General features: G+C 35.9%; 2 protein-coding genes across 4 annotated transcripts in view; one reads left to right on the top strand and one right to left on the bottom strand.

Annotated features, from left to right (window-relative positions):
• The window catches only part of LOC108569596 (nuclear receptor-binding protein), a 46719-nt gene extending 29513 nt beyond the window's left edge, over positions 1 to 17206 (top strand). For 2 of the 3 annotated variants that reach the window (XM_017931207.1, XM_017931208.1), the window contains exons 3-11: positions 10400 to 10624; positions 10700 to 10830; positions 11541 to 11635; positions 12331 to 12414; positions 12814 to 13101; positions 14040 to 14202; positions 14403 to 14604; positions 14682 to 14801; positions 15403 to 17206. In XM_017931207.1, the coding sequence (XP_017786696.1) occupies positions 10400 to 10624; positions 10700 to 10830; positions 11541 to 11635; positions 12331 to 12414; positions 12814 to 13101; positions 14040 to 14202; positions 14403 to 14604; positions 14682 to 14801; positions 15403 to 15759 (1665 nt within the window). In that variant the 3' untranslated portion in view covers positions 15760 to 17206. The remainder of the gene's footprint in view (positions 1 to 10399; positions 10625 to 10699; positions 10831 to 11540; positions 11636 to 12330; positions 12415 to 12813; positions 13102 to 14039; positions 14203 to 14402; positions 14605 to 14681; positions 14802 to 15402) is intronic. The other variant, XM_017931209.1, reaches the window with a different exon arrangement.
• A 4166-nt stretch (positions 17207 to 21372) lies between these two features.
• Positions 21373 to 24389, bottom strand: LOC108569595 (probable G-protein coupled receptor B0563.6). Its single transcript, XM_017931206.1, has 3 exons — positions 24339 to 24389; positions 23109 to 24272; positions 21373 to 21409 (listed from the first exon to the last, which is right to left on the bottom strand). Exons 1-3 carry the CDS (start codon positions 24359 to 24361, stop codon positions 21373 to 21375), a joined length of 1224 nt encoding a protein of 407 aa, XP_017786695.1. The 5' UTR covers positions 24362 to 24389.
• Between the last annotated feature and the right edge of the window lie 411 nt (positions 24390 to 24800).

The following is a 24800-nucleotide window of genomic DNA, read 5'->3' on the forward strand; positions in this document are numbered from 1 at the left end:
AAGGATAATCTAAATGTCTTCTCTCTATCTCGTGCAAATAAACTTTGGATTAGAATTTCAATTCCTCTCTTTTCTTTCTCCTTGATTCCTTCTCCGCCTCTATCAATTGCACACGGAGTGTCGTAGGTTCAATAACTCTATCGAGTTGGTAAAAGAGAGAAAGAGATGTAGTTTGAAATCGAAAGTGGATAAAGCTGCAACGAGCTGAGCCAGTGGTCCGCATTCCATTCCCCAGGAGGCTGGGTGCACGTCGACAGAGAAGCAGGTTCTCGCGAATGTCGAAAGAGTTGGACTAAGATGGTCTCTTCCGTCTCTCTCTCTCTCACCGCGTTTTGTATATGCCACCCGTCGCACATTACTTATGTAAACAATCGAACAATGATGTCGTTTGTGCTGCGGATATTTAACAAGAAAAAAAAGACAAAAATCACGTGAATAGAAATATAATGGAACGCTGAACTCTCTCGTGAAAACAAACCTCTTCGGAACTCTTTGCCATATGCAAATGTTTACCGCACACTGTGTTTAGCACAGAAGCGGGAATTCGTAAAAAATTGAGTCTCTGTACCCATTTCCTTCAATTACGTCGTTAAGACTTAATTAATTTCGATATAAAAACAAATGGTAGATCTTTGAGGTACTGCACATACAATATTCTGAAGTTACAGGACAAAGTATCGATCCTCTAGGCACTCCCATTAACGATTAATTTGTAATTCAAAGGGCTCCTCAAACTTTGCTCAAAGTCGATGTTAAATGTGTCAGCTTCGGGTATTGATTTCCAGCCGCACTTATTTACATCAAAATTAGTGATTCCAACAGTCCTTAATTTATACAATACTTTTATTATATTATCGCTCATATTTAATACATCTTGCGATTCGAATTCCGAAAAACTTTCATCGATTGAATCAAAGAAACGCACGCTTTAAACGTTGACAGTAGCTTAATTGTCTTTTTGAATCTCATAAATCTTTCTCTCGCCTTGAATGGTGCTTATTGTATAGTGAAGTTCTTCGATGCTTGAGATCGGTTTTCTTTGCTTCTCTTCTATATAGTGAAAAATGTAAATAAACAAACGACACAGAAAATGTAATAAAATAGAACAGAAGGCTTAGTTTTGTTTTTGTTGATGAAACATTGATATGATCATAATACAAATTGCGGTTTTGTACTGGTAAAAATGATGATGATGATGATCACTTCTCTTCTATATAGTGAAAATGTAAATAAACAAACGACACAGAAAATGTAAAAAATAGAACAGAAGGCTTAGTTTTGTTTTTGTTGATGAAAAATTGATATGATCATAATACAAATTGCGGTTTTGTACTGGTAAAAATGATGATGATGATGATCACGGGTTTCGCGATCCGCGCAAAGCCGGCGCCACGCCGAAAATACCTGAGCGTAACTTTAAATTTAAACTTTTTCGCGTTGAATGAAAATAAATAAGATTATCTCTCTCTTTCTCTCTTCTTTGCGCAGTTTGTTGCAAATAACAAATTTGAGCTTTTGTTGTTGTTGTTCTTTAGTGAATTTGAATGTGAGGTTTATTTAGATGACGTTAATCCGTGCTGACACGTCGACAGTTTTCGATTTCGTACGTCGACTCGCATTGCATAATCGTCCTTCCGAATTGCGCACGTCTTTCGCGATGATGCACAATTTGGTATTCTCTGCTGTGATCGTCCGTCGACATGATTTTGAAGTTGGCTTTGGAATTTTGTTTTCAATTGGAGAGAACTGAACGCCGCCGGCTTCGCTCGAAACGAGGCTCTTCCTGTGCCCGAGATTCGTTCAATTGGTGATGATGATGATTGTGTTGATGATGATAAAATTGAAAAAGAACTCGTATACAACAACAAAAAATAATAAAGAGAACGAGAATTGGTGTCGTCCAATTTCGAAACAATCTTCGCCCATTAAGACCAATCTTTCGAGCGAGCCAATTTCGTGAGGTCGCCGTAATGAAATATCTTTTTGTTTCAGAATTGAAATTTTCTTGTACGCACTTTTCTAAACGAGTTAAAACTCCTACTCCGACGTGCATCTGTTTCGATGCTAATCGCTCATTCGAGAACGTGCGGAAGCAATGCGCATTTAAAACGATTCCTACGCAACAAACATATTTGTGTGTTCGTCGCAGCGCAAAATGTTTGCAATGATCTACAAAAATCTTTCTAATTGCTTTTATAGTCCAAAATAAAGGACGTAGAACTGAACCTCGGGGTACTTTCCTATTCTATTTAGGACCTAGAACCGTGCCATGTGGAACTCGAAAGTAGCAGTGGACAAAAGAACGTTTATTTTTACAATTGATCTGAGAAATGATTTCTTTGAATTGAATTTATATTTATATATAAAAATAAAACGTGAAAAAAATCATCGAAAACGAATTGCGTTCGTGTCAGATGAAAGGAGTCGAGAGTTAACGTGAAATTGTCGATTGTCCAACTGTTTTTTTTTTGTTTCAAATTTTTTTATATATATATTTTATTATCGATTTTCCTTTATTTCGTTTTGCGTCAATGCAAAACGTGCATTGACGTAACTACGCCTTTCGTATTTCTTTTTTTTTTCTCTATCTACACATTTGCGATATTCAATGCAGCATCTCTCCTCCAATCGCATTTCTGGACCGGTTCCAAAATGTTAAGGGAAATCGTGAGATGAACACAAGAAGATACAGAAAAATCGGAAATCGGATTTAATGGATTTTTTTGTGTTTTCCAAAACCATCAATTTCGCTTTGTTGTTGGTTTCCATGTAAACATTATTAGTGTTCGATAAACAAACGGACGATGTGCAATTGTTTGTTTTTGTTGTTGTTGTTGTTAAGGTTACCGGTAGGTAGTATCAAGGGTGTGACGCAACGCGGTGAATCGGGAACAATAAATAATCTATTGTTGTTATGTGCGTTTTGTTTCGCTTGGATAAAATATATAAAAGGTACAACACCTGACGCATTCGAGATGCGAATTGGGAAATGTGTAGTGAATAATACGCATTACGGAGAAAAGAATGGAATTGATTGGGTTTATATTGGGAAAATACAAGTTTTATATTTTATGTGTGTGTGAGCAGATAAGATATAATGGACTCCGGCCTCGATTGGATGGAATTCAAATTGCGATTCATTTAGACGGTTTAAATTTATATATATATATGTACGCATCGCATTGAGAAACGTAAACGAAAAATTTCAACAGTTTTATCAATCTTTAGGACAAAGTATCGATCCTCGAGGGACTCAGAATCTACCAAACAAATTGCAATTCTCTGTAAATAGTTTCATTTATGAATATAATCTTAATAGGGTATTTTTATTAAGTGGAAGGAGTACCTCGTGTTTCTATACTTTGTCCTCTTTCTTATTTGAAACATTTATATTTTTACAAGTAAACATTCAAAATTTGTATTATAATCTAACTGTTCTAAACGAGTGTTCTGTTGAATACCTCGGGGTTCCACACTTTGTCCTGTTTTCATGTAAATTTCACGTAATTGCTTTGATTGTGCGCGCTTCCGTCGATCGGACAAATTCATTCATGGAATTTCGATAAAGCTCGCGTACTCGCGCGCTCTGTAATCTTTTTCGGGAATGCGTTATCGACGTTGGCGCCGTTTATCTCCTTCTTGATAAACTCTCTTTTTTTTTTTGTTGAAATTTTAAATATGTAACAACGTCTACGGTACAAATGTATTATTTTGCTTTATTATTGGGAATTCCTTTGCTGAAAACTAACAGGAAATGGAAACTCTTGCGGAATGTCGTTTCGAGCGCTCAGAGAAAGAAAGATACGGTTGATCGAATGTGTGTGTGGGTGAGAGAAGTGGAGAGAAAGAGCGAAATTCCTTTCGAGCTAATTGATATAATAGTGACCGTTCCAGATTGAAGTTGCCGAGCTGTATTTCGTGTGTGTGTGTGTATGTCATATAAATAGTTTTTAGTTTCGTTTAGAAATAGAACCGCGAAATGCAGAAAGTGCAATGACTGCAAATACTTTTGCTGCATTTGTTTTAAACGAGTGTGTGTGCATCTGTGTAATATGTATGTATATTTAACGTAAACGTTGTCTGAGGAATAGATCATAGACGACCGCGCGTTACGTTTTTTTGTTTTTGTCTTTACTTTGTTTTATTTTTTGGCTCGGAATACGCAAATAGTTGACCGTAACTCGACGGAAATAAACGCGACTAAATGAACAGAAAACGATGACATTTAATGTAATCATTTAAGTAATGTTCTTGTAGTTTTTCTCTTCAAAAAATTTGACTAGTTGCAATCATAATTCATGAGACGAACGCGCGTTAATCATCATCATCATTTGCAATTAGACGGACGTGGTGAAAAAAACTAAGTAATCTGGGTCCGATCCATCAACGTGTTGCGTAATGGAAACTGGGAAACGCTTCTATATATTTATTTATTTATTTCAGTCGTCTCTTGTTGTATATGTGAAGATTGCCGGGTTTTGGGAATTCGATATAAATAATGGATGGATGCGACAAAAATAATATCAAATAAATGTTTCTATGGCAACCGTAATTGGTGAGGTAATTAATTGTGGTGAGGCGGCGGCGGCGGCGTCTATTTCGAGGTGAAGAGAAATGTTCAGAAATTTCGTTGCATAAATTTAAGTTGGAAGGCAATTTAGAAAGCGTGCGGAGTGCCTCGGGTTTCGATACTTTGTCCCATTCAGTTTTATTTTTTTTTTGTCCCATACAAATAAATATATTTTTTAAGTCTTCTTAATCTTTGATGATCGTACAAATTGCAAATTGTTGTGTATAAATATGTTTTGTTAACGTAATGCTATAATAATAATTAACGTAATTAGTGCTTTCGTCTTAATAGCTAACGTACCAAATAAATGTTTCTATGGCAACCGTAATTGGTGAGGCTATTTCGAGGTAAAGAGAAATGTTCAGAAATTTCGTTGCATAAATTTAAGTTTGAAGGCAATTTAGAAAGCGTGCGGAGTGCCTCGGGTTTCGATACTTTGTCCCATTCAGTTATATTTTTTTTTGTCCCATACAAATAAATATGTTTTTTAAGTCTTTTTAATCTTTGATGATCGTACAAATTGCAAATTGTTGTGTATAAATATGTTTTGTTAACGTAATGCTATAATAATAATTAACGTAATTAGTGCTTTCGTCTTAATAGCTATCGTACCAAATAAATGTTTCTATGGCAACCGTAATTGGTGAGGCTATTTCGAGGTAAAGAGAAATGTTCAGAAATTTCGTTGCATAAATTTAAGTTGGAAGGCAATTTAGAAAGCGTGTGGAGTGCCTCGGGTTTCGATACTTTGTCCCATTCAGTTTTAAATTTTTGTTTTGTATATAAAAATGTTTTAAGTCTTCTTAATCTTTGATGATCGTACAAATTGCAATTGTTGTGTATAACGTAATGCTATAATAGTTAACATAATTAGTGCTTCCCATCTTAATTGCTATCGTTAAATGCATCTTGATGTGTGACTGAGTTAATTTAGTGAGCAGCTGCCATCAAGTTAAGTCATATTTTGACGTTTTTGATTACGTGCATTAGTATCGAAAGCGCGCGCGCGCGTTAAGTAACACGAACATGAATTATGCATTAAGTCTAAAAAAGAGTTACATTTTCGTGGATCTGGAACGACGCCAACAATGTTTGCTTTACACCCTTTCATCTTATTTCTTAACCGATTAACAGATTAAAGGGAAAAAAAAAAACTATATTCGTTTTGTCAATTTCAATTGTTTTATTTAATGTAAAATTGATTTGAATTGCTTTTGTTTTTTTAGTAACAAATGCTTTTCGGTTTCAATTGTTTGTTTAGTTGCTATGGACAAAGTTACTTTACGTTACTGTTCTTACGTCTTCGATTATCGTTTGTTTTTCTTATGTGATTTTTGTTTTGTTTTGTTTGTACGGGAAGCCTTGCATTTTTCGGTGTCAACAGTTTAACGTCCAAATTTCCTCACGTTTCAATGTTGTGGCTGCGCGCTTATGTTTGCAATTATTTTTTTAAAATTTTTTTTGTTGGAACGCGTGTCCAAGTATAGTGGGAAGTATGTGTTTCCCGCCGACGCCTGCTAGACTGTAGTTTTGTCGCGTCGCGCGTTAGTTCTCTTCTAGTTGTTTTTTTTTTTAAATTTTATTTTTGTTGTTTTCATTATTATGATTATTATTATGCGAACGTTATTTTTGGGGGGAGCGCTGGCGCCGAGGAAGCCAAAAAAATAAATTAAATTTGGAAAGAAAACGCATTCGTGACGATGATGATGAAAGGAGATGGTCAAATAGTTTTTTTTTGTGAATGCGTTTGAATGAGACGAAGAGATATTATAATGCAATTAATGATGTAAATACCTTCATTTTTTTTGTCGTTGTTTTGTTTTTTTGGCCGAGTTGCGTCCAGTTTCGCCACAGCCAATTTAGAAAACTATTTTCGACCGGCGGTCGCACGAGATGCGAGTGCAGACCGTTCCAAAAAAAAGCTGCATTCTTCGTTTATTTCTTCTTGTTTTTGCTTTACGATGTTGGTATTTTGCGAATACTTTCGGTTTCTCTTTTATTCATTTACAATTTGACACGGTTGTAAATAGCTCCATCTATACGCAAATCGTGAATTTTTGTTTTCATGTGAATAATCGCTCCATCTAGCGTTTAACAATCCAACAAAGTTTTGATTGTGTAAATTTGATAACTTATGCAGAGAAAATGCGAGGTGGATAATCGAAATGGATCGAGTCGTCTGTTGCGAGCGAATGAACGAAACAAAAAAAAACAATCAATTTTTGCGGAGACAAAGGGCGGAAGGGTCTCGTCTCCAAAGCCAATTTGATGGTGAGCAAAACAAAGCGATGCCAGCACCACACAAACGAAACAAAAAAAGGGATGAGAAAAGAGTGCTTAATTGGGTTGATGGTTTTCTTCGAATTCAATTTTGCTTCGAATGGAAGCACCAAAAAAAAAAAAAATATCAATTGTATTAAAGGAATTCATCATGATAATAATTGTCGTTGTCCTGAAGGACTTATGTAACCTTAGCAACAAGGCAAACGTAAAGTTTCATCATCGCCATGGATACAGAAAACATCGGGACGTGCCGTTCGTAAGATAACAACGGAAAGGAAACAAAACAATGGAAAAGTAAATAAACAGAATGCGCAATTACCTGTACAAAATCCGATGACCGCAAGTTCAGCGCAGTTTTGCAAATGCAAATATCCTGAGGTCGTCGCCGTATGACTTTGATGACAGATATGAACTACTGTTTTGAAGTCTAAATAGTTTGAAGAATAATTTGTAAAATTTTTGTTTTTTTTTTTTGACATTTTCTTTGAATGAGCTGTCAAAGTTAATAACGAAATAAAAATGTAAATTTAATTATTCGATCGTATCTCGAAAAGTGGTATTATGTAATATGTTAATATCAAATGCTTCTGGGGGGGGGGTTGTTTGAATAACATAATAAAAAAAATCTGGGGGTGGCTGCGGCGTTGGCAAATGTTTTGGGCGCGTTCGGCGCCGCACGCCACCGTCGATCTTGTTGATATGTGGTCTCGCGTGGGCGGATGTGTGTTTCGTAATGTGGGTGAAACTGACCGAACGACTGAATTCCATCACAAAACCAACCCTGTTTTCATTACAATTAACCATTGTTGTTGCGCTAGATGAGTGTGTCTGTGTCTGTCTGTCTTTTCTTTGAAAAGGAAGTGAAACGAATAGGGAAAATTGTACTCTTTCAATTAATTAATTTTTCAACAAATACAATGAAATTCTGTTAAAAGAACTGCTTTGAGAGGTATAAACAAGAAGTCCAAAAATTCTGAAAACAAAAGAAAGGCTGTTCAATGTTTTTGATTTGTTTTTTCATTTGTTCACCCAATTTTCATAAACTTTGATGTTTCTATGTTTTTTTTTTTTTGGGAAAGCAATCCAAGTCTAAGTTTAGAAATAATATTTACTTTCGTGCATTTAATTTCACTTTGTATTTCCATGAGACGAGATGCCTTCTCCTTTTTTTTTTCTTCTTCAATTTCTTTGGGTGAGAAACTTGAAACTGGCGCTCAGTGAAATATTTATCGGTGCGTTGACGTTTCAAGATTAATGGAATGGGTGGAAAGGTTGATATTCTTTTGGGTACAAAATAAACACGTGTTGGTTGGTATTAACTATTTTCGTGGTGACAATAATGTTACAATGTTGGTATTAGTTTCAAGATTAAAGAATTGTTCAAAATACAAATCTGGTAAGAGATAGTTTTTTTTGTCGGTATTTCGCGAACAATAATGATTGTTTTTGTCGATCGGAATCTCGGTTTCGGCTTGTAAAATGAGCGGAAATGAGTTCGTTGAGCCTGATTCGTCGTGGCTGGCGACATCCTCCAACGCTCACTCGATTATTATTACTTACTTACAATTATGGTTTTATTTAAATTTCTTCGCCTTGACTCACTCTTATACTGTGAAAGAAAGATACATAACCAAACTTTTCAAATGATTCTATATTAGTAATTTGTTTGTTGCCATAGAAACGGGATGTATTTAGTTATTATTATTATGAAAACAGAGTGATTCATTTTTTTTTCCCGCGTTATAGATTTTAATGTATAATTTTAATCGATATAGAAATTAAATATGAGTAATTCATCTTTGTTTAATCTTTTGAAAATTGTAGAATTACGAGAATTACTAATCACATATCAATTTACAATTATTCTTTGAAAATTTATAAAATTTTGCCTTTGTTTTATGTGAACGAACGGTAACGTTTCTCAATGTAACAGCATTATTTTTTATATTTTCAAAGTGATTCATGTTTCGCTTTTGAACGTTTCGTTATGTAACAATTTCGTATATAATTCCACAGCTGTGAGTCATCCATCCATCCTTCTTTGTAACCTACAGTTAATACTTATTTAATACAAATTTCTCTAAATATTTGGATATAAAACGAATCATGTAATTTTTTTTTTGTCTAAAATTTTCTTGAAATTTTATTACACAACAACATTTAGAAATGTTTATATTTACATAATCGATATATTTTTTTTTTTGTTTGTTAATAAATTTTCAATTTTTGTTCAATGAATATTTAAATTTGCTGTTCCGTTATTAGTCCTTCAATTTAAACTGTACAAATAATATTCAATAATTCAATAATTAATCAATTAATTAGTTAAATACAGTAGAAATTTAGAAATTTCGTTTCATTTGTTTGTTTTTTTTTTCGTAACTCATTTATTTTTGGTCGTCGTTCGTCTCTTGTTTATTCCTTTTTGTTTATTTTGTGCAGATTTCCGATCCTTCTGAAAATCGGTAAAACAAAAACAAACGCAAATGTTTTCCGGATAGCTTTGTTCTTCTAGACATATTTGTTGCATTTATAGCTTGGCGTGTATTAAGTAGGGAATTGTCCAATTTTGCGATGGACATGAGTCAGAGAGTGTGTTTTAATAAATGGTGATAGGAGGCGACGACCGTGCATGAATATTTATTTGTTACCGCATCAATCGCGAATTACAACATTTGGAATTTCGTATCCTTATTAGACAATCATGCACAACACGATTGATGCATCATCATCATCAATATGATCGTATCCTATAATTGTTTCTTTTTTCTTAAGACCAAAAGGTTTTTTTTTCTTCTACGTTCGATTTGCGAAATTAAACTTGATTTCGCTTCCTTTAATATTCATTAGTGTAGGTCATGTCGGGTGGAGTGAGCGGTTGCTGCTGCTGCTGCCGGTGAATAGAGAGTATGAGAGAAAGAGAGTATGATGCATTCGCGAATTGGAGAGAAAGAGAGAGGCTTATACCCAGAAGAGTTATCGAGATAGCCTTGGCCGTTTACGTATATGCTAGACGTGGTGGAAAAAAAGAGAGAGAGAGAGAGAGATGGTTTGGGGGAAATCGTTGAGGTTGGAGAGAAAGCGAAAACGCTTCGCTGTGCTCGCTGGGAAGCGGAATTTTGCATTTACCAAGAAAATCAATATCGAGAGAGTCTCGTCTCTCTATCCCTATTTCACCCACTATATAGTTGTACAAAGAGTAAAGCATATTTTCGCAACCTAAATCCTTCGCCCCCACCCCCCAATTTACTCGTATCTCTCTCTTACATTCTATCCCCTTTGTGTTTGTCTCTATTAGTTAGTTCCTCTCGCTCTAATTTATTTCATTGTTGACATTTCCATGTGCCAAAAAGAGGATTCGCGAAAGGTCGTGTGTCTCGTGTTTCCTTTCTTTATTAACTACTATTCTCCCTAATTGATTCGCAATTTTATGGTGCAATGCGTCCGGATAGATGGCGCCACTCGTCCGTCGCAAGATGGAGCTTTTATCTTTATGATTGTCAATTTGAAACTCATTTGTTTTTGTTTGTTTTTTTTGTTTCATAGGTTGAGCAGAGAGATGTTCCGGGCATCGATTGCGCCTACTTGGCGATGGACACCGAGGAGGGCGTCGAGGTGGTCTGGAACGAAGTGCAGTTCTCGGAGAGGAAGAACTTCAAGTCGCAGGAGGAGAAGATCCAGATGGTCTTCGAGAACCTCACGCAGCTCGAACATCCCAACATCGTCAAGTTCCACAGATACTGGACGGACACACACAACGACAAACCAAGGGTGAGTACACACTGTTTATTGCTGAAATTTTTACATGATAATGATAATAATAATCGAAATTGGAAAATTTTGCAGGTCATTTTCATAACGGAGTTCATGTCCTCCGGTTCACTGAAACAGTTCCTGAAACGCACCAAACGCAACGTGAAAAGACTTCCCCTGCAGGCGTGGCGCAGATGGTGCACACAAATACTATCAGCTTTAAGGTAAGACGACACAAAGTAACACTTTGTATTATTATTATTACTACTAGTATTACCGATTTATGCTTTTGACATTTAACCTTTTGTTTTCCCCCACCCACTTGTGATCTTCTTTTCAGGACGGTATTTATATATGTATATGATGTGTGTGTGCTTTTATTTATTTATTTATTTATTTTACTTGTCGTTTATTGTTTTCCAAATTGTTTTTTTTTTGTGTGCTCTCGTTGCGTTCCCTTCTCTTTCAGGTCGTTTCTCTCGTTTTCTCGTAAGTTAAGTTAACTTTAAGGCATGCCTAGGTGTTAAGTGAAAATACTAGAGTCTGGTTTCGCAAAAGCTAAAACAGAAAATTTATATAACATAATAAACATAAATCAAACAACGGATGGGCTTCAAGGTAAGTGACGAACGATAACAGCGTCACCTGTTGTTTGTCCCATCATCATCATCATCGCTCTTTTCGCAACGTTTACCGGATTTTGCAAGGGCGCCATCTATGCTTCGCTTATGAATCAAAATTATTTGACGTTTTGAATTTGATTTGACGTTTTTTTTTTCAAAGAAAAAGAAAAGACGTTTCGAAAGGTGAAGAAGTTGAATTTGAGATTGATAATGATGATGATGGTGGTCATCTTTTTGCAGCCTCGCCCGGCCGTCCCTGCGTTTCATTTCCGAGTCAGTTAGCCATGATCTGCAGTGTGTTTTCTTTACAGTTATTTGCATTCCTGTTCACCGCCGATCATCCACGGAAATCTCACCTGTGATACCATATTTATTCAACACAATGGACTCGTCAAAATCGGATCAGGTAAAAACAAATAAACAACCAAAAACAAAAAACAAAATTCCAAAACAAAAGAGCGCTAGTGTTTTTTTTTTCTTCAATTTGAAAAGAAACAAAACAAAAAAAAAAGAACCGATTCACTACCCCCTCAACCCATACATATCTCAATACACCCCTCCTTCCCCCCTATGTGTTCTTCACTTACATTGTTATACTTATTTTTTTTTTTTGGGTCTTTGCGACCTGGGGTTCTGTTTTTTTTTTAATATTTTGATATTTCCCCCCGTAAGGTTGGGCAAGGGGTGGCGCGGCTTCCGATTGAGTGTGTACGTACGTGCCTTCGGATTCGATCGCAAACTGTAGTTTTGGTTATATTTATATATATATATGGTTGTGAGTACTGTTTAGGTAGGATGCGCACTTTGCGAGGTAATCCGGATGGCCGTACTGTGTGGTAGTGCATCGATGCCCCACAGATGGCGTAACGTAAGAAGCGTAGAGTCGCGCCACCTGCACCCACCTGTGTACATCAAAAATTCCACACAGATATTTATTTTCGTTCAATTTTTGATCTATTTCTCGCTCTATTTCTACAAACTATTTTTATTATTATTAATATTAAAAAGAAATTTATAAATCATTAATCGACGACGCTGACTTGACCGTTTGAAATTTATCAACCCGTTTTTTTTTTCTTTTCTCTGTCCCTTTCCGTCTAGTCGCCCCCGATTCGATTCATCATCATGTTAAAACGTGTCAGGAGAACATCAAAAATATGCATTTCGTTGCACCCGAATACGGCAGTAAGTACTTAACAAAACAAAAAATAAGCGAAGCGAAGCATTCCGATTTTTTTTTTCGTTTTTTTTATTTATTTATTTATTTATTATTATTTTTTAATTTTAAATTTTGTTTTCAAATTCTTCCTTCTCATTCTTATTTCTTTATTTTTGAGGAGGAACGTCCCGGACGGCCCGATTCGAGTCGTCCGGGACACTAGTTTTTGTTTTTGTCTGAATGTTTTAGAATGTAATTTTTTGGTGGTGGTAGTATTTTGTTATTATCGATGTGTTTTGTCTCTTTCTCTCTCTAATTCGTCCGTCGGTTAGTTGTTTAGTTGTTGTTGTTGATGTACTGTTGTTGTTGCTATAGTTACCGCTTTTCTTTGGGATTGTTTGTAACGTTTGCGCGCGTTTGTTTAGCGATCATGGGTCCTGCGATAGACATCTACTCGTTCGGTATGTGCGCCCTGGAGATGGCGGCGCTGGAGATCCAGGGCAACGGAGATTCCGGCAACATCGTGACCGACGAGAACATCAACAAGACCATCGACTCCTTGGAGGATGGACAGCAGAAGGACTTCATCCGGACGTGTCTGAACAAGAACCCCGCCAATAGGCCCACCGCCAAAGAGCTGCTCTTCCATCCGCTGCTCTTCGAGGTGCATCCACTCAAGCTGCTGTCTGCCAACAGCCTCGTCAAGACTGCTGGTACGTCTCATCAATTGTTTATTTATTTTTGAACATACACAATCAATTTTTAAAAATTTGATCAAACGAAAAAATTGGAAAGACAAATTTGAGTCAAGAATTGTCAAGATAATATTAATTCAATTACGATAAAGTAAAAGTTCATATTTCGATTGTTACAAGGTACAGTATCACTTGGGTGGTTCAAATTTTGTTCCAAATTGAATCAACATTTATAAGGTCTAGACCAGCGATTCCCAAAGTGGTCTATATCGACCCCCAGGGGTCTATGACAACTTGCAAGGGATGAAAATGGGGGTCCACGATAATGGATATCAACATACACTGATAGTACTTATTTACTTACATTAGACTATCTTATAATATAAAGACATATACATTATTTATAAAAGTACCTATGAAGTAAAAAAATGTATTATATATATTTATAGAATTGTGTAAGTTGTAGGATGTAGGCATTCGATTTGTGGTCGCAATACATTTTGAACTTGTAAAAACAAGTTGTTACAAGCATACGCGCAGTCTCAGAGCAAAGATCTTAATAATTATAAAGATCTACCCAAAACCGAAAAACATGGCAAAGGGTCTACGACACAAAAAAGTTTGGGAACCTCTGGTCTAGACCTATATAGGAATGCAAGTGTAATAATAATAATGAGTTGATAATGAGATCTTAACATTATGTTTTCTTAATGGATTCGAGGTAAAGAATACAAAAAGAACAACGAGCCATAAAAAATAGTACACTTGGAATGTAATTCGTGCTTATCGAATCTTTCGGATCTGTTTGAACGTGCATTTCGTGTACGATTAACATCTAAAAAGCAGCGAAAGAGATTTGGTTGTTCGTGAATTTTATTGATAAAACCTATTGATTGTGCATGTTTGCAGTGCAGATTACTTATGACGAGTTGTTAAATTAACTAATTGTTCTTCAGCAAACATATCTGAAACGATAACAGATGAGTTGATACAGCGGTTGTACGCGCCGGACATGGTGCTCGCGGATGTTAAGTACGGCAACAATCAGCAGCCGGTGGAGGTGAGGATGTCGGACGTACCCGTCTCCGAGAAGCTGGAGAAGTTCGTGGAAGACGTCAAGTGAGTAACTATTTATCTATAATCTACATGAAATGCATATTGCCAATACTCTTCGTCGCATCCAGTTTGTACGTATTATGGAGAGAGTCAGGCAGGCAGGATCTGAATGCGTATTGATTTTCTTGTTTTTGTTTCTTTCTTCCATCTCGCTCGCTCTCTTCACATCCACTCTGTCCTATCTTTGTCCTATCCATTCGCAGGAACGGCATCTACCCGTTGACGGCGTACGGTGCGAAACAGCCGCCTCCGGCGAGATCGCGCGCCATCTCTCCGGAGATGGCGGAATCGGAGAAGTCGGTGACGCCGGAACCGACGGACGTGGAGACCCGGAAGATCGTCAACATGATATGTCACGTGAAGCCGATCGATCCGAAGATGAAGGAGGAGAACGAGGAGGTCACGGTGAGATGTCGCTACCATATCCACCATTACACCGTATCTTTCTTCATCGTTTAATTTATACAACAATTTGTGCGCAGCTGTCGCTCGTTCTCAGGATGGACGACAAGATGAACAGGGAGCTGACCACGATCCTGTCCTACGTGGATACGCCTCAGACGCTCGCCCAAGAACTGGTGCATTTTGGTTTTATAAACGAGGTAATATATTTATGCAACAATCACATCTTTGAAATACTTAACGTCTCACCTCCATGCAAATAGGGTAGAGATCAAATCACAAAAAGTTAGACTACAATTCTTCTATCATGCCACTAAAGAAGTCAACTTCTATAAGAAATTGATCCGAATTGCAACGTTCTCTCTCTCACAGTTATTACTGCGATCGGATTGGATTTCTTCGCGTATTTGTTTACCGCGGTTTGCGTTTCGCACATAAACAAGTGAAATGCGTTCTAAATTCAAGCTCGACTTATCTATTGCACGTTTTGTTTATTATTTTCCTATATATATATATATTTATAGAGTTTCTAAACATACAAATATTGAATTTTGTTTTGGAAATTTATATGCATCATTCGATTTCTCTGAAACTTTAGAGCTTTGACGGAAACGAATCAATCTATACTTTTCATTTTTTAATGATATACGTGTTTTGAGAATGTTCGTTACGTAGGCAACTTAAGAAGCGACGCTCCGCCATTTGCAAGAAGGCGTGTCTCTGCTTCTTCTTCTTCTGTGCAAAAGGGGTTTGGCTTTGGAGGTGTGTAACTTTGAAGATTGATTGTGATGTTTTTTGCAGCTTGACCGGGATAAGGTGGCGAGCGCCATCGAGGATGCCATCCACCACAGCTCCGGACACAGCAGCCCCACGCACAGCCTGACGTACGCGCCGATGTTGACCGTCGTGCCGGCGGCGGTGCAAGGAGGCGTCGCGACGTACGCATCTTCGACGCAAGTCCCGACGACGACGACGACGTTGATGATGCCAGGCGGTGCGACGGCCGCCGTCGTCGCCGGCATCCAGCAGCAGCTGACCCTCATCACGACCTCGACCACTTCCTCCACCGCGCAACAACCATCCCAACCATCCACCATCTCGACGGCGGCCGTCACCGTGCCCAACCACACACAAGTGCCCATGCACTCCACTAGTTAGTAGACAACTGCCACTAATTAATACTATATACATATATATATATACTATACATACATATACATACTATTATTATTATTACGATTATGTTTCTTATTATTATTACTATCATGTTTATGATTACTACTATGATTATTACACTCTGTTCGATTTGTAATGAACGATCAAAGAGGAAGAGATCAGGAATCCGAAGGCGACAGAGGATGACGATGATGATAAGTACGCCACGCCTACCTATCTAGCCCCGCCTCTATTTAACTGTATACACATTTTGCTTCTATCGCTCCTCCCACTGACGCTCCTCCCAATCCCGTCACGCGAAATTAAAATAATGAAGGAAAAGAGGAAGCGAATTATTTATCTTTTCATTTATTTAAAGTTATAATTATTTAAATTAATCTTACATTATGTTGATAATTTGTAATTTAAGTATTGTACAATCGCGCAGGCAGTGTCTCGAAAAGTATACAAAGATTAAATTTGAATGTGAGAGGGAGATAGAAAGAAGAAGAAGAAGAAGTTATTCGATTGTTTGGCAGGTGTTTTGTTTCCTCCTCCTCCTCCTCACGAAACCCGGATCATTGATTGATCTTCCTTATTAAATTCATTGCTATTTTTCTTCCGGAGTTAATAATTATTTATTTTTTTTTTGTCGTTTTTCGATAAAGAGAGGATATATGTATAATAGTCGTTTGTGGATCGTGCAGGAGACGCAACAACAATAACAGCAACAACAAGAAGATGATGATGATGGTGCGATGGTCGGTTTGGAAAGGAACGCAAATGTGGTGGATGTGAGGGGATTCTGTTTATATTTTCGCGGGCGTCAAGGCAACGAACCACGCCCCTTCGACGGTTGCTGTTTGTGGGGTGGGCGTGGCCGGCGCGCGAAGGGTGTGTTTTTCTTTTGGTTCTTTATAATTATTATTTTGTTTTTGTCCCCTGCCCCCCACCCTCTCCATGATGTATCTATTATTTTTGTTTTATTATTTTTTGTATAAGAGATATGATGATAGGATCGAAGACTGTATGTAAAGATGTTCTTTTTTTTCTTTTAAAGGGAAAGCGAAATTATTGATGATGAAGATGAAATATTTAAAAAAAAAAATGCTGGACATTTCGATGATGATGATGATGATAGATTAGGTGTGCTAGTCATGTGACCATATGTTTATCTGTGATCAGAGCTCCAATGACACTGGACTGTTTTTTTTATTATTATTATTATTTTAATTATTTTATTATTATTATTACTGCTATTGTCTAGACAATGAGAGAGAGAGAGAGAAAGAGAGGAAGAGAGAAAAGGAGGAATTAGGCGATGACTAAGAAGATAACGATGATGATGATGATGAGATGATAAATATTGTAGAAAGATGTGATTTGTAAAACTTTTGTAAAGATAGAGACTTTTCTTCATATATCTATAAATATTACTATTTTTTTTGTTTTGTACACACACAGAAATTCGTTTGTTTATGTTTTGTTTTTCGTTCGTTTGTTTTTTTTTGCTGCTCCATCTGTGAATCTAGTTTTTAGTTACAATTTGTGTTTCGTCTTCCGTTGTCTCATTTTATACATTATATATAAAAACCAACAAAGTAAAAACGGTAAAATTGACATTCGCAAAACAATTATTTCATTTATTTTATTTTTTAATTTCCGAGAACTAATCGTTCTTAAATCATTTCATAATTGAGACAACAAATTGTATAGAGGCTTTCAATTTTTGTTTTATGTGCTTCGGTAAACGTAAAAACAATGGTTGCTTTGGAAATGACGTCGTGAATAGTGAAAACTTGAAAAACAAACCATGGCAACCGATACAGTTATTTACTTTTTGTTTGTTTTTAGAGACAGTTGAAGAATGTGAATGGTAGCAACCGTAAATGAACAGACAGAGAGGCTTTTTTTTTTGTTAAATTTGGTATTTTAACTGGAAATGATTTAAGAAGCTTTCAGAGACAAGATTTAGACGTCTTCGACTCCAAATATCAATGCTAAATACTTGCTTATGTTTATCATCATTGTTACGTCTTTTTAGTATCGTTCTTAGTTTGTTCTGTAACTCTTTCGTTTTTAGGTTTAATCGCGAGTATACACATTTATGTTACGTTATGAATATTTAACTTTATTGATTTCTTATCATTATTATCATAAATGACGACTATTTAGATACATTTAATTTTTCAGTTCCGTTCTTCCTCGTATATATATATATATATATTATCTATATACTACATATATATACAACATAAACATACATATATTATATATATATATTTCTTTCGTTTGTAACTTTGTACGATGTATTTACTTTTAATAATCTCTTAATCGATTTTACTTTTACCGTTTCGTTGAAATACTCTTCTTCTATTCTTTTGTTTAGTTTTTATATTCACTATCTACTATTATTATTATTATTATTATTTTGTATTATTATTATATATACTATCACTGTTTGTTTCTTGACGCAGCAGCTACCACGACCGCAAGGACACGCCCATCCCACGCCCACAACTCCTCCCATTTCTTCCTTAAATCCACCCCAAACTCCTCCCACCCCCGCCCCCCATCCAAACACACATACAAAAAACAACAACACTAAAACAAAAGATGATGAAAAAAAAAACAACAACCCTGAGACTGATGTATTTTTTTAATCGTAAGCTAGTAGTAATAGCCTGTAGTGTTTTCTTTTTTTTTTTCTGTAGCTTATAGAAGAATTCGATAATTTTATTAATTATTATTATTATTATTACTTACTTTGTTTTTGTCTTTACGTTTATTTTGTTTATTATAATTTTCTTCTATTCCCTTCACCCACCTTTAAACCAATAAAATCCTTCAAAAATATATTAAAAAAAAAACATCCTCTCTGACAAGAAAACAAGAGAGAGAGCTGTTGCCTTGGAAACTGAAACGCTTTCGTTTCCGATCATCTGCGCGCGAATTCGCTTTCGCCTCCGGCCTACCATGAAACTAAAATTTAAGCCCTTCCTTTGTTTCAATTAAAACTAATTTTTTTAGAGAAAAACAAAAAAAAAATGAATATCGAGATGAAATATTTTGTATTTTGTAAATATAGTTGAATTATATTATATTATATATATAAATCGATCCTTTTCCATCGCGTATTTATATCCTCTTATCTGCGTGGAAGAGGTTCGACTAATTAAAGATTTAGACGGATCGAAGGGGGGAAGACTCGTAATAAATTATATAAATATAAATATTATATGGATATTTGTAGAATATGATGATTATTATTGTCTTCTTTTTTTTTGTTTCTTCTTCCATTTCAAACAATCGCCTACTTCCGACGTGCGTTGCTAGGTAACATGTAACATAAATAATGGGCGTGTGGCAAACAAACCACGCCCAGATAGTCAGAAACAATTGTTTTGCAGCGCGATGCACCTTCTTAATCCAAACAATAACAATAATAATTTAAAAAAAAAAATGATGAAACATTCTAGATCGAAATTGAGGTGAGGTTTAAAAGATAAAGAAAGAAATAAAAACTCGCGATTTTCACATCTTGGCGAGTTTTCTTTTTTAGTTGGAATAGTCAATAATTTGTATATTATTATAAATATTACTTGAAATGAGACAGAAAGAAAGAGAGAAGTAGATAGAATTTTATATAACTAATCCCACTTAAATAATTATATTTATTATAAATATATATATATATATATTTGAACCAGAGACTACTACGTTTTTATTGCAAAGAAATGTTGCTTAATTTTTTTTTTGTATTTTTTGTTTGTGTTCAGTTGAGTAGGCTTGTGTACCGAAACAAAACACGTTCGGAATTAAAAACAACAATAACCATGGTTACTAATTTCTTTCTTTCTATTTATTTTTTTGTTTTCAAGAAACAAATGATTTAATTAAGATTATCTGGTGAGCGCTAAATATACATATATACATACATACATTACATTATTATGATTATTATATGGTTCATTGATTATTTTTTTTTATTACTATTAATAAATAAATAAAGATTATGTGCATCAATTGCTTTAGTCAAACAAAAAAACGAAAAAAAAAAAACAAAGTGACAATAGTTTAGAAACAGTTGACATCATACGTCATTTGTTTGTTTCAGTGTTTTCTCAAAGGTAAGTGAATTTTGTTCTTTTCTTTTTTTTGCCAATTTGATTACTCTAAATCAATTAGTATCTCAATAAAGCAATGTTTTAGCATCAATTTGCATGTTTTCTATTGTTCTCGAGGAAAATATTACAAATTGAAGAAATATATTTGTAAAAAATTGCAATAAATTTACGAATATCTTAATAATAATAATAATCATTTGTTTATCTGAATACTCATAGTTTTAGCTTCAATTTGCATGTTTCATTTTAAATAAAATATATTCTGTAGTTTTTGAGAAATCATTGAAAAATGTCGAGAAATAATGACAATCCCTTAAGATAATTATATGATCGACAACTCGTATGAAAGCTGAATGTCTCACCTTTCCAACGAGCTTACATACATCTTTGTAGTTTCATCGAGTCGCCTGTTATAAGCTGAAGAACATTTTTTTTCGTTTTTTATTCAGTTTTTCGTGATTTTCTCGACAAATCCTTAAGAAAGTTACATCATCGACCACTTGTATGAAAGCTGAATGTCTCACCTTTCCAACGAGCCTACTGGCATCTTTCTGTTGTTATCCAGTCGCCTGCTATGAGCTGTAGAAATTGGAAAAAAAAGTCGATATTATAATATTTTTGATGATTTTTTTTTATTGAAAAATTAAGGTACATTCGTCTGTTTGCATTCATTTGTTTCTCGGGGTCAAATCACTTTTATTCACAGCAAAACACGCATTGTTTTTTTTTTTCTTCATATATATATTGTACATTTCGTTTGTTTACATTAGACGCGGAGTGCTAGATTCTACGATTGGTTCAATCGGAAAACAACGAAAAAAAAAAAAAAAATGAACGAGAGTCGATTAGAAAGGGAAGATACGTCGGATGATTGGAGTAAATATACAACGAATGGAATGAATGAGAGAGAGTAAGAGTGAAATAGGGAGGAAAGTGCGTAATGCGAGCGATTAATTGTATTTAACGAGAGCAAACAGACACACGACCGAAACATTTACACAATTAATATATTATTTAATCTACACACACGCTCACATATTTGCACAGAAAGAGATTTCATTTGCAGCGCACATTCGATTCGTTTGGAACTGGAAAATAACACTCTACTACTACTTACTACTAATACTAAACTTAACATTTCTATCTAATTTAATACTGTCAAATTTGACGTTTCTCATATTGTTATCTAATACTTGTCATTTGTCACATTTGACATTTCATTTTAATTGACACAATATTGTTTTTGTCATATTTGACATGAAAATTAAACAAATTTTATACATCTCAAATTTGACATTTATCAAACGTCAAAATTCGATTGCGCTAAGCTGTCAGCAAATTAAAACTACATATTTACACTAGTATCAAATCCTTCAATTATTTTTTTTTTTTTTGGCCAATTCTTGTTGTTTCCCCAAACAACAATTGTCCTTACATTATAACAAAACTATATGATTATTGACAACGTCAAAATACATTGTTTTTGTTTTTATAAAGCCTCTTCGCGTTCTTCGTACTTATGCCACCTGAAAACAAAAGAAACAGAAAGAAAGAAAAGAAAATTTGTATTCAATTGTTTCGCATATATATTTTGCTACGATACAAGCAGTAAAGAAATTCATAAACAAAACAAAACAAAAAAAAATAATAACACAAACTTAATAAAAATTAATTTATCTATCAACTAATATCACGATGAAAAAAAAAATGGAATTCTTTTGTACGATTTTTAATGATGAAATTTGTGTCCCATAGATGGTGCAATAATTGGTGGAGAAAAGGGGGTGGGAGGAACATGTGTGTGTGCGTGTTTAATATTTGTCTGCGGCTCTTCTTACATCAATCAACGCCTGTTTGATTGCGTGGAAACTGCGGCAGATGTTTCTCTCTTCCGTCAACAATTTTGTTTTATCTGCTTGTCTCGTCTCTCGTCTTCAAACGACAATTGATGCAATTACGTAACGATCGAATATCCACTTGTTTCCATTATAGATTAATCTTTATGTTTTCTCTATCTTTTCGATTTTCTTTATTTTGTTAGTAATTTGATGTTTGGATTAATTGTTGGTATTTTTTTTATATAATTTCACCGTTGGTAAAATGAGAATGGATTTAGTTAGTAACATTTAAGTTTTCGAAGTTGGTGCAATGATGATACTCCACGTCATAGTGCAAGTGCGTCAAATCTGTTACAGTTTCAATTGAATTTATTTATAATAATTGGTGAGTTTTTGTTGTTGTAAATTAAATTAATAACTATATTTTTGGTTAATCGCATTGATTTCACGTTATTTGTGTATGAAATTGTTGGTATATTTTTTTTTTTATAATTTCACCGTTGGTAAAATGTGAATGGATTTAGTTAGTAACATTTAAGTTTTCGAAGTTGGTGCAATGATTCTCCACGTCATAGTGCCCCCATAGTGCGTCAAATCTGTTGCAGTTTCAATTGAATTTATTTATAATAATTGGTGAGTTTTTTTTGTTGTAAATTTTATTAATAATATTATTTTTAGTTAATCGCATTGATTTCACGTTATTGGTGAATGAAATTGTTGGTATATTTTTTTTTATAATTTCACCGTTGGTAAAATGTGAATGGATTTAGTTAGTAACATTCAAGTTTTCGAAGTTGGTGCAATGATTCTCCATACACAAATAACGTGAAATCAATGCGATTAACCAAAAGTTCAAATTTAATATTTTGCAGTTGGTAAAATGATGCTCAATTAAACAAAATCTGTGCGAGCGCGCGTTGTGTTGCCTAAATTTTCGTTTAATTATTTTATTTTTTTTTTGTAGGGAGATTAGATGTCGATTTGTAACTCAATCCAACAGCGGAAGGGTGGAAATTGTTGGAAGTGCATGCATGTTGACACTGAAGGAAAAACAGAGCGATCAATTTAATTAATTGGAGAGCTCGAATGATGATGTTTTTGATGATGATGATGTTGGCGCCGCCGCCTGCAGACAATGGCTTCCACGGCTTCCGTTTCCTTTGGACGCACACACACATTTATATATATATATACGCTCATGCAGAAAATGTAAATCGAAAAGGATTCTTCCTCGTTTCGGATGAGATGTTGTGTAAATATTTGAGCGGGATTAATTAATCTTTTCGTGCTGTGTTTACATGAGTTTAAAACAAACAAAACAAAAAAAGGAGATTTGCAAATAGATTTGGTGGTGAGTGTGATCTAAATTTAATTATCTAGGGAATACCGTTCGCCGGTGGAATTGAAGTCGGACGTCTCGCTGAGTTTGATGACCTTGAGCATGTTCTTGATGCGCTCGTTGTCGACGGACTCTTCGGTCGGTTCCTCCTCGCAAGCTAAGCAACCGCGCGCCAAATGGAGGAGCGCCGCTCGGAACTCTTTGCTGCAGAAGAAGTACACGTAGAAGTTGAGGCCGAAGTTGGCCAACTCCAAGTTGTTGGCGAACGCGCGGAACACTTGGAAACCGAACGCGGGTTCGTGCAGCTCCGAGTACAGAAGGGAAAGAACTGCCGACGGTGTCATGGTTACGAAGAAGAGGACGACGATGGCGCGTAGCAACGTGACGAGACGCTTCTCCTCCTGGTACTTCTTGTTGCGTAGAGCGCGTCGCAGCTTCGCGTCGTGGTTGGCGGCGTCGAAGCGGTCCGAAGGAAAAGCCGTCGCTTCTCTGAACACCTTCCTCTTTGCAGTGATCTTGCGAAATTTCCGGATTATGAGGATGTTCAAGGTGGCGAGGATCAGACACGGCCCGAACCTCACCAGACACTCGGAGCACCAGAGGTAGGCGCCCCAGTAGATGGTGTCCGTGATGGCGTTGTTCTCGTGGAAGTCCCAATCGGTGCAGCTCAAGTTCCCCTTCACCATGCACACCGTCTTCATGGTTGTAAGTGGAGCGCTGACCGCGAGCGCCGTTAAGAAGCAGCCGAGCGTCGCCAGTTTCGCGATGCGAACAGTATGAACGCTCCTGAACATCGTGGGAAGGCACACCGAGAAGTAACGTTCGATGGTTAAGCAGACGACGATGAAGACGCTCGACGCGATGAAGGTGTTGTTGAGGAAGAGCTCGACGTGCGCGTGGTAGAAAGCGGCCTCCGCCGTCTTCCACTGCGAATGGTTCCAGCGCATCACCATAGGAATAACGGTTACCATGACGCTCAAATCGGAGATGGATAGGGCGGTCAGGTAGACGCGCGTACCTCCCTTGAGGAACGGTCGCGTCGTTAAGACCAACAGGTTCATGATGTTTCCAAGGATACCGACGCAGATGGTGACCGGTGCGATGATGCGGTAGGCGACACTGCGGATGTCTGCGGTCGGCTCGAAAACTGTTGCATTCGCGAACATCTCGATCGTCCTGTTCGAAGCTATCCCATCGCAGTAGCTCGTCGCCCTTAACATAACAAAAGAAAAAAACAAAAGCACAAAATTGTAATTGTGTAATATCAAATCAACTCACCCACTCAAGATACGCGTAATCATCTTGCAAATCCAGGATATATGCTAATCTGCAAAAGAATTACAATTTTTTTAAATTTTTCAAAAGAAATCATATTAAATTGTAACAGTTTAATTAAACAAAATCAAATGTTCGCGATAGAAATATCAAAATTTGACGTTTGTCAATGAACGTCAACAATCGGTTTTTCGAGACACTCTTTGATCCTTTAAACCAGAGGTTCCCAAACTTTTTTTGTGTCGTAAACCAGATATTGATTTTGTGTAAATTTATTATTTATATTGGGACATAATTACAATTATTAAGATCTTTGCTCTGAGACTGCGCGTATGCTTGTAACAAGATGATACTGGTATATCATTATGTGTAGGTTTTTTTACTTCATAGATACTTTTACTATTGAAATCCCGACATTCGAAATCCCGACTATATCGAAATCACTACTATGTCAAAATCCCGACT

This window comes from Nicrophorus vespilloides, unplaced genomic scaffold (assembly GCF_001412225.1).
Source record: "Nicrophorus vespilloides isolate i.1.1-1 unplaced genomic scaffold, Nicve_v1.0, whole genome shotgun sequence".
In the NCBI taxonomy this organism is placed as follows: domain Eukaryota; kingdom Metazoa; phylum Arthropoda; class Insecta; order Coleoptera; family Silphidae; genus Nicrophorus; species Nicrophorus vespilloides.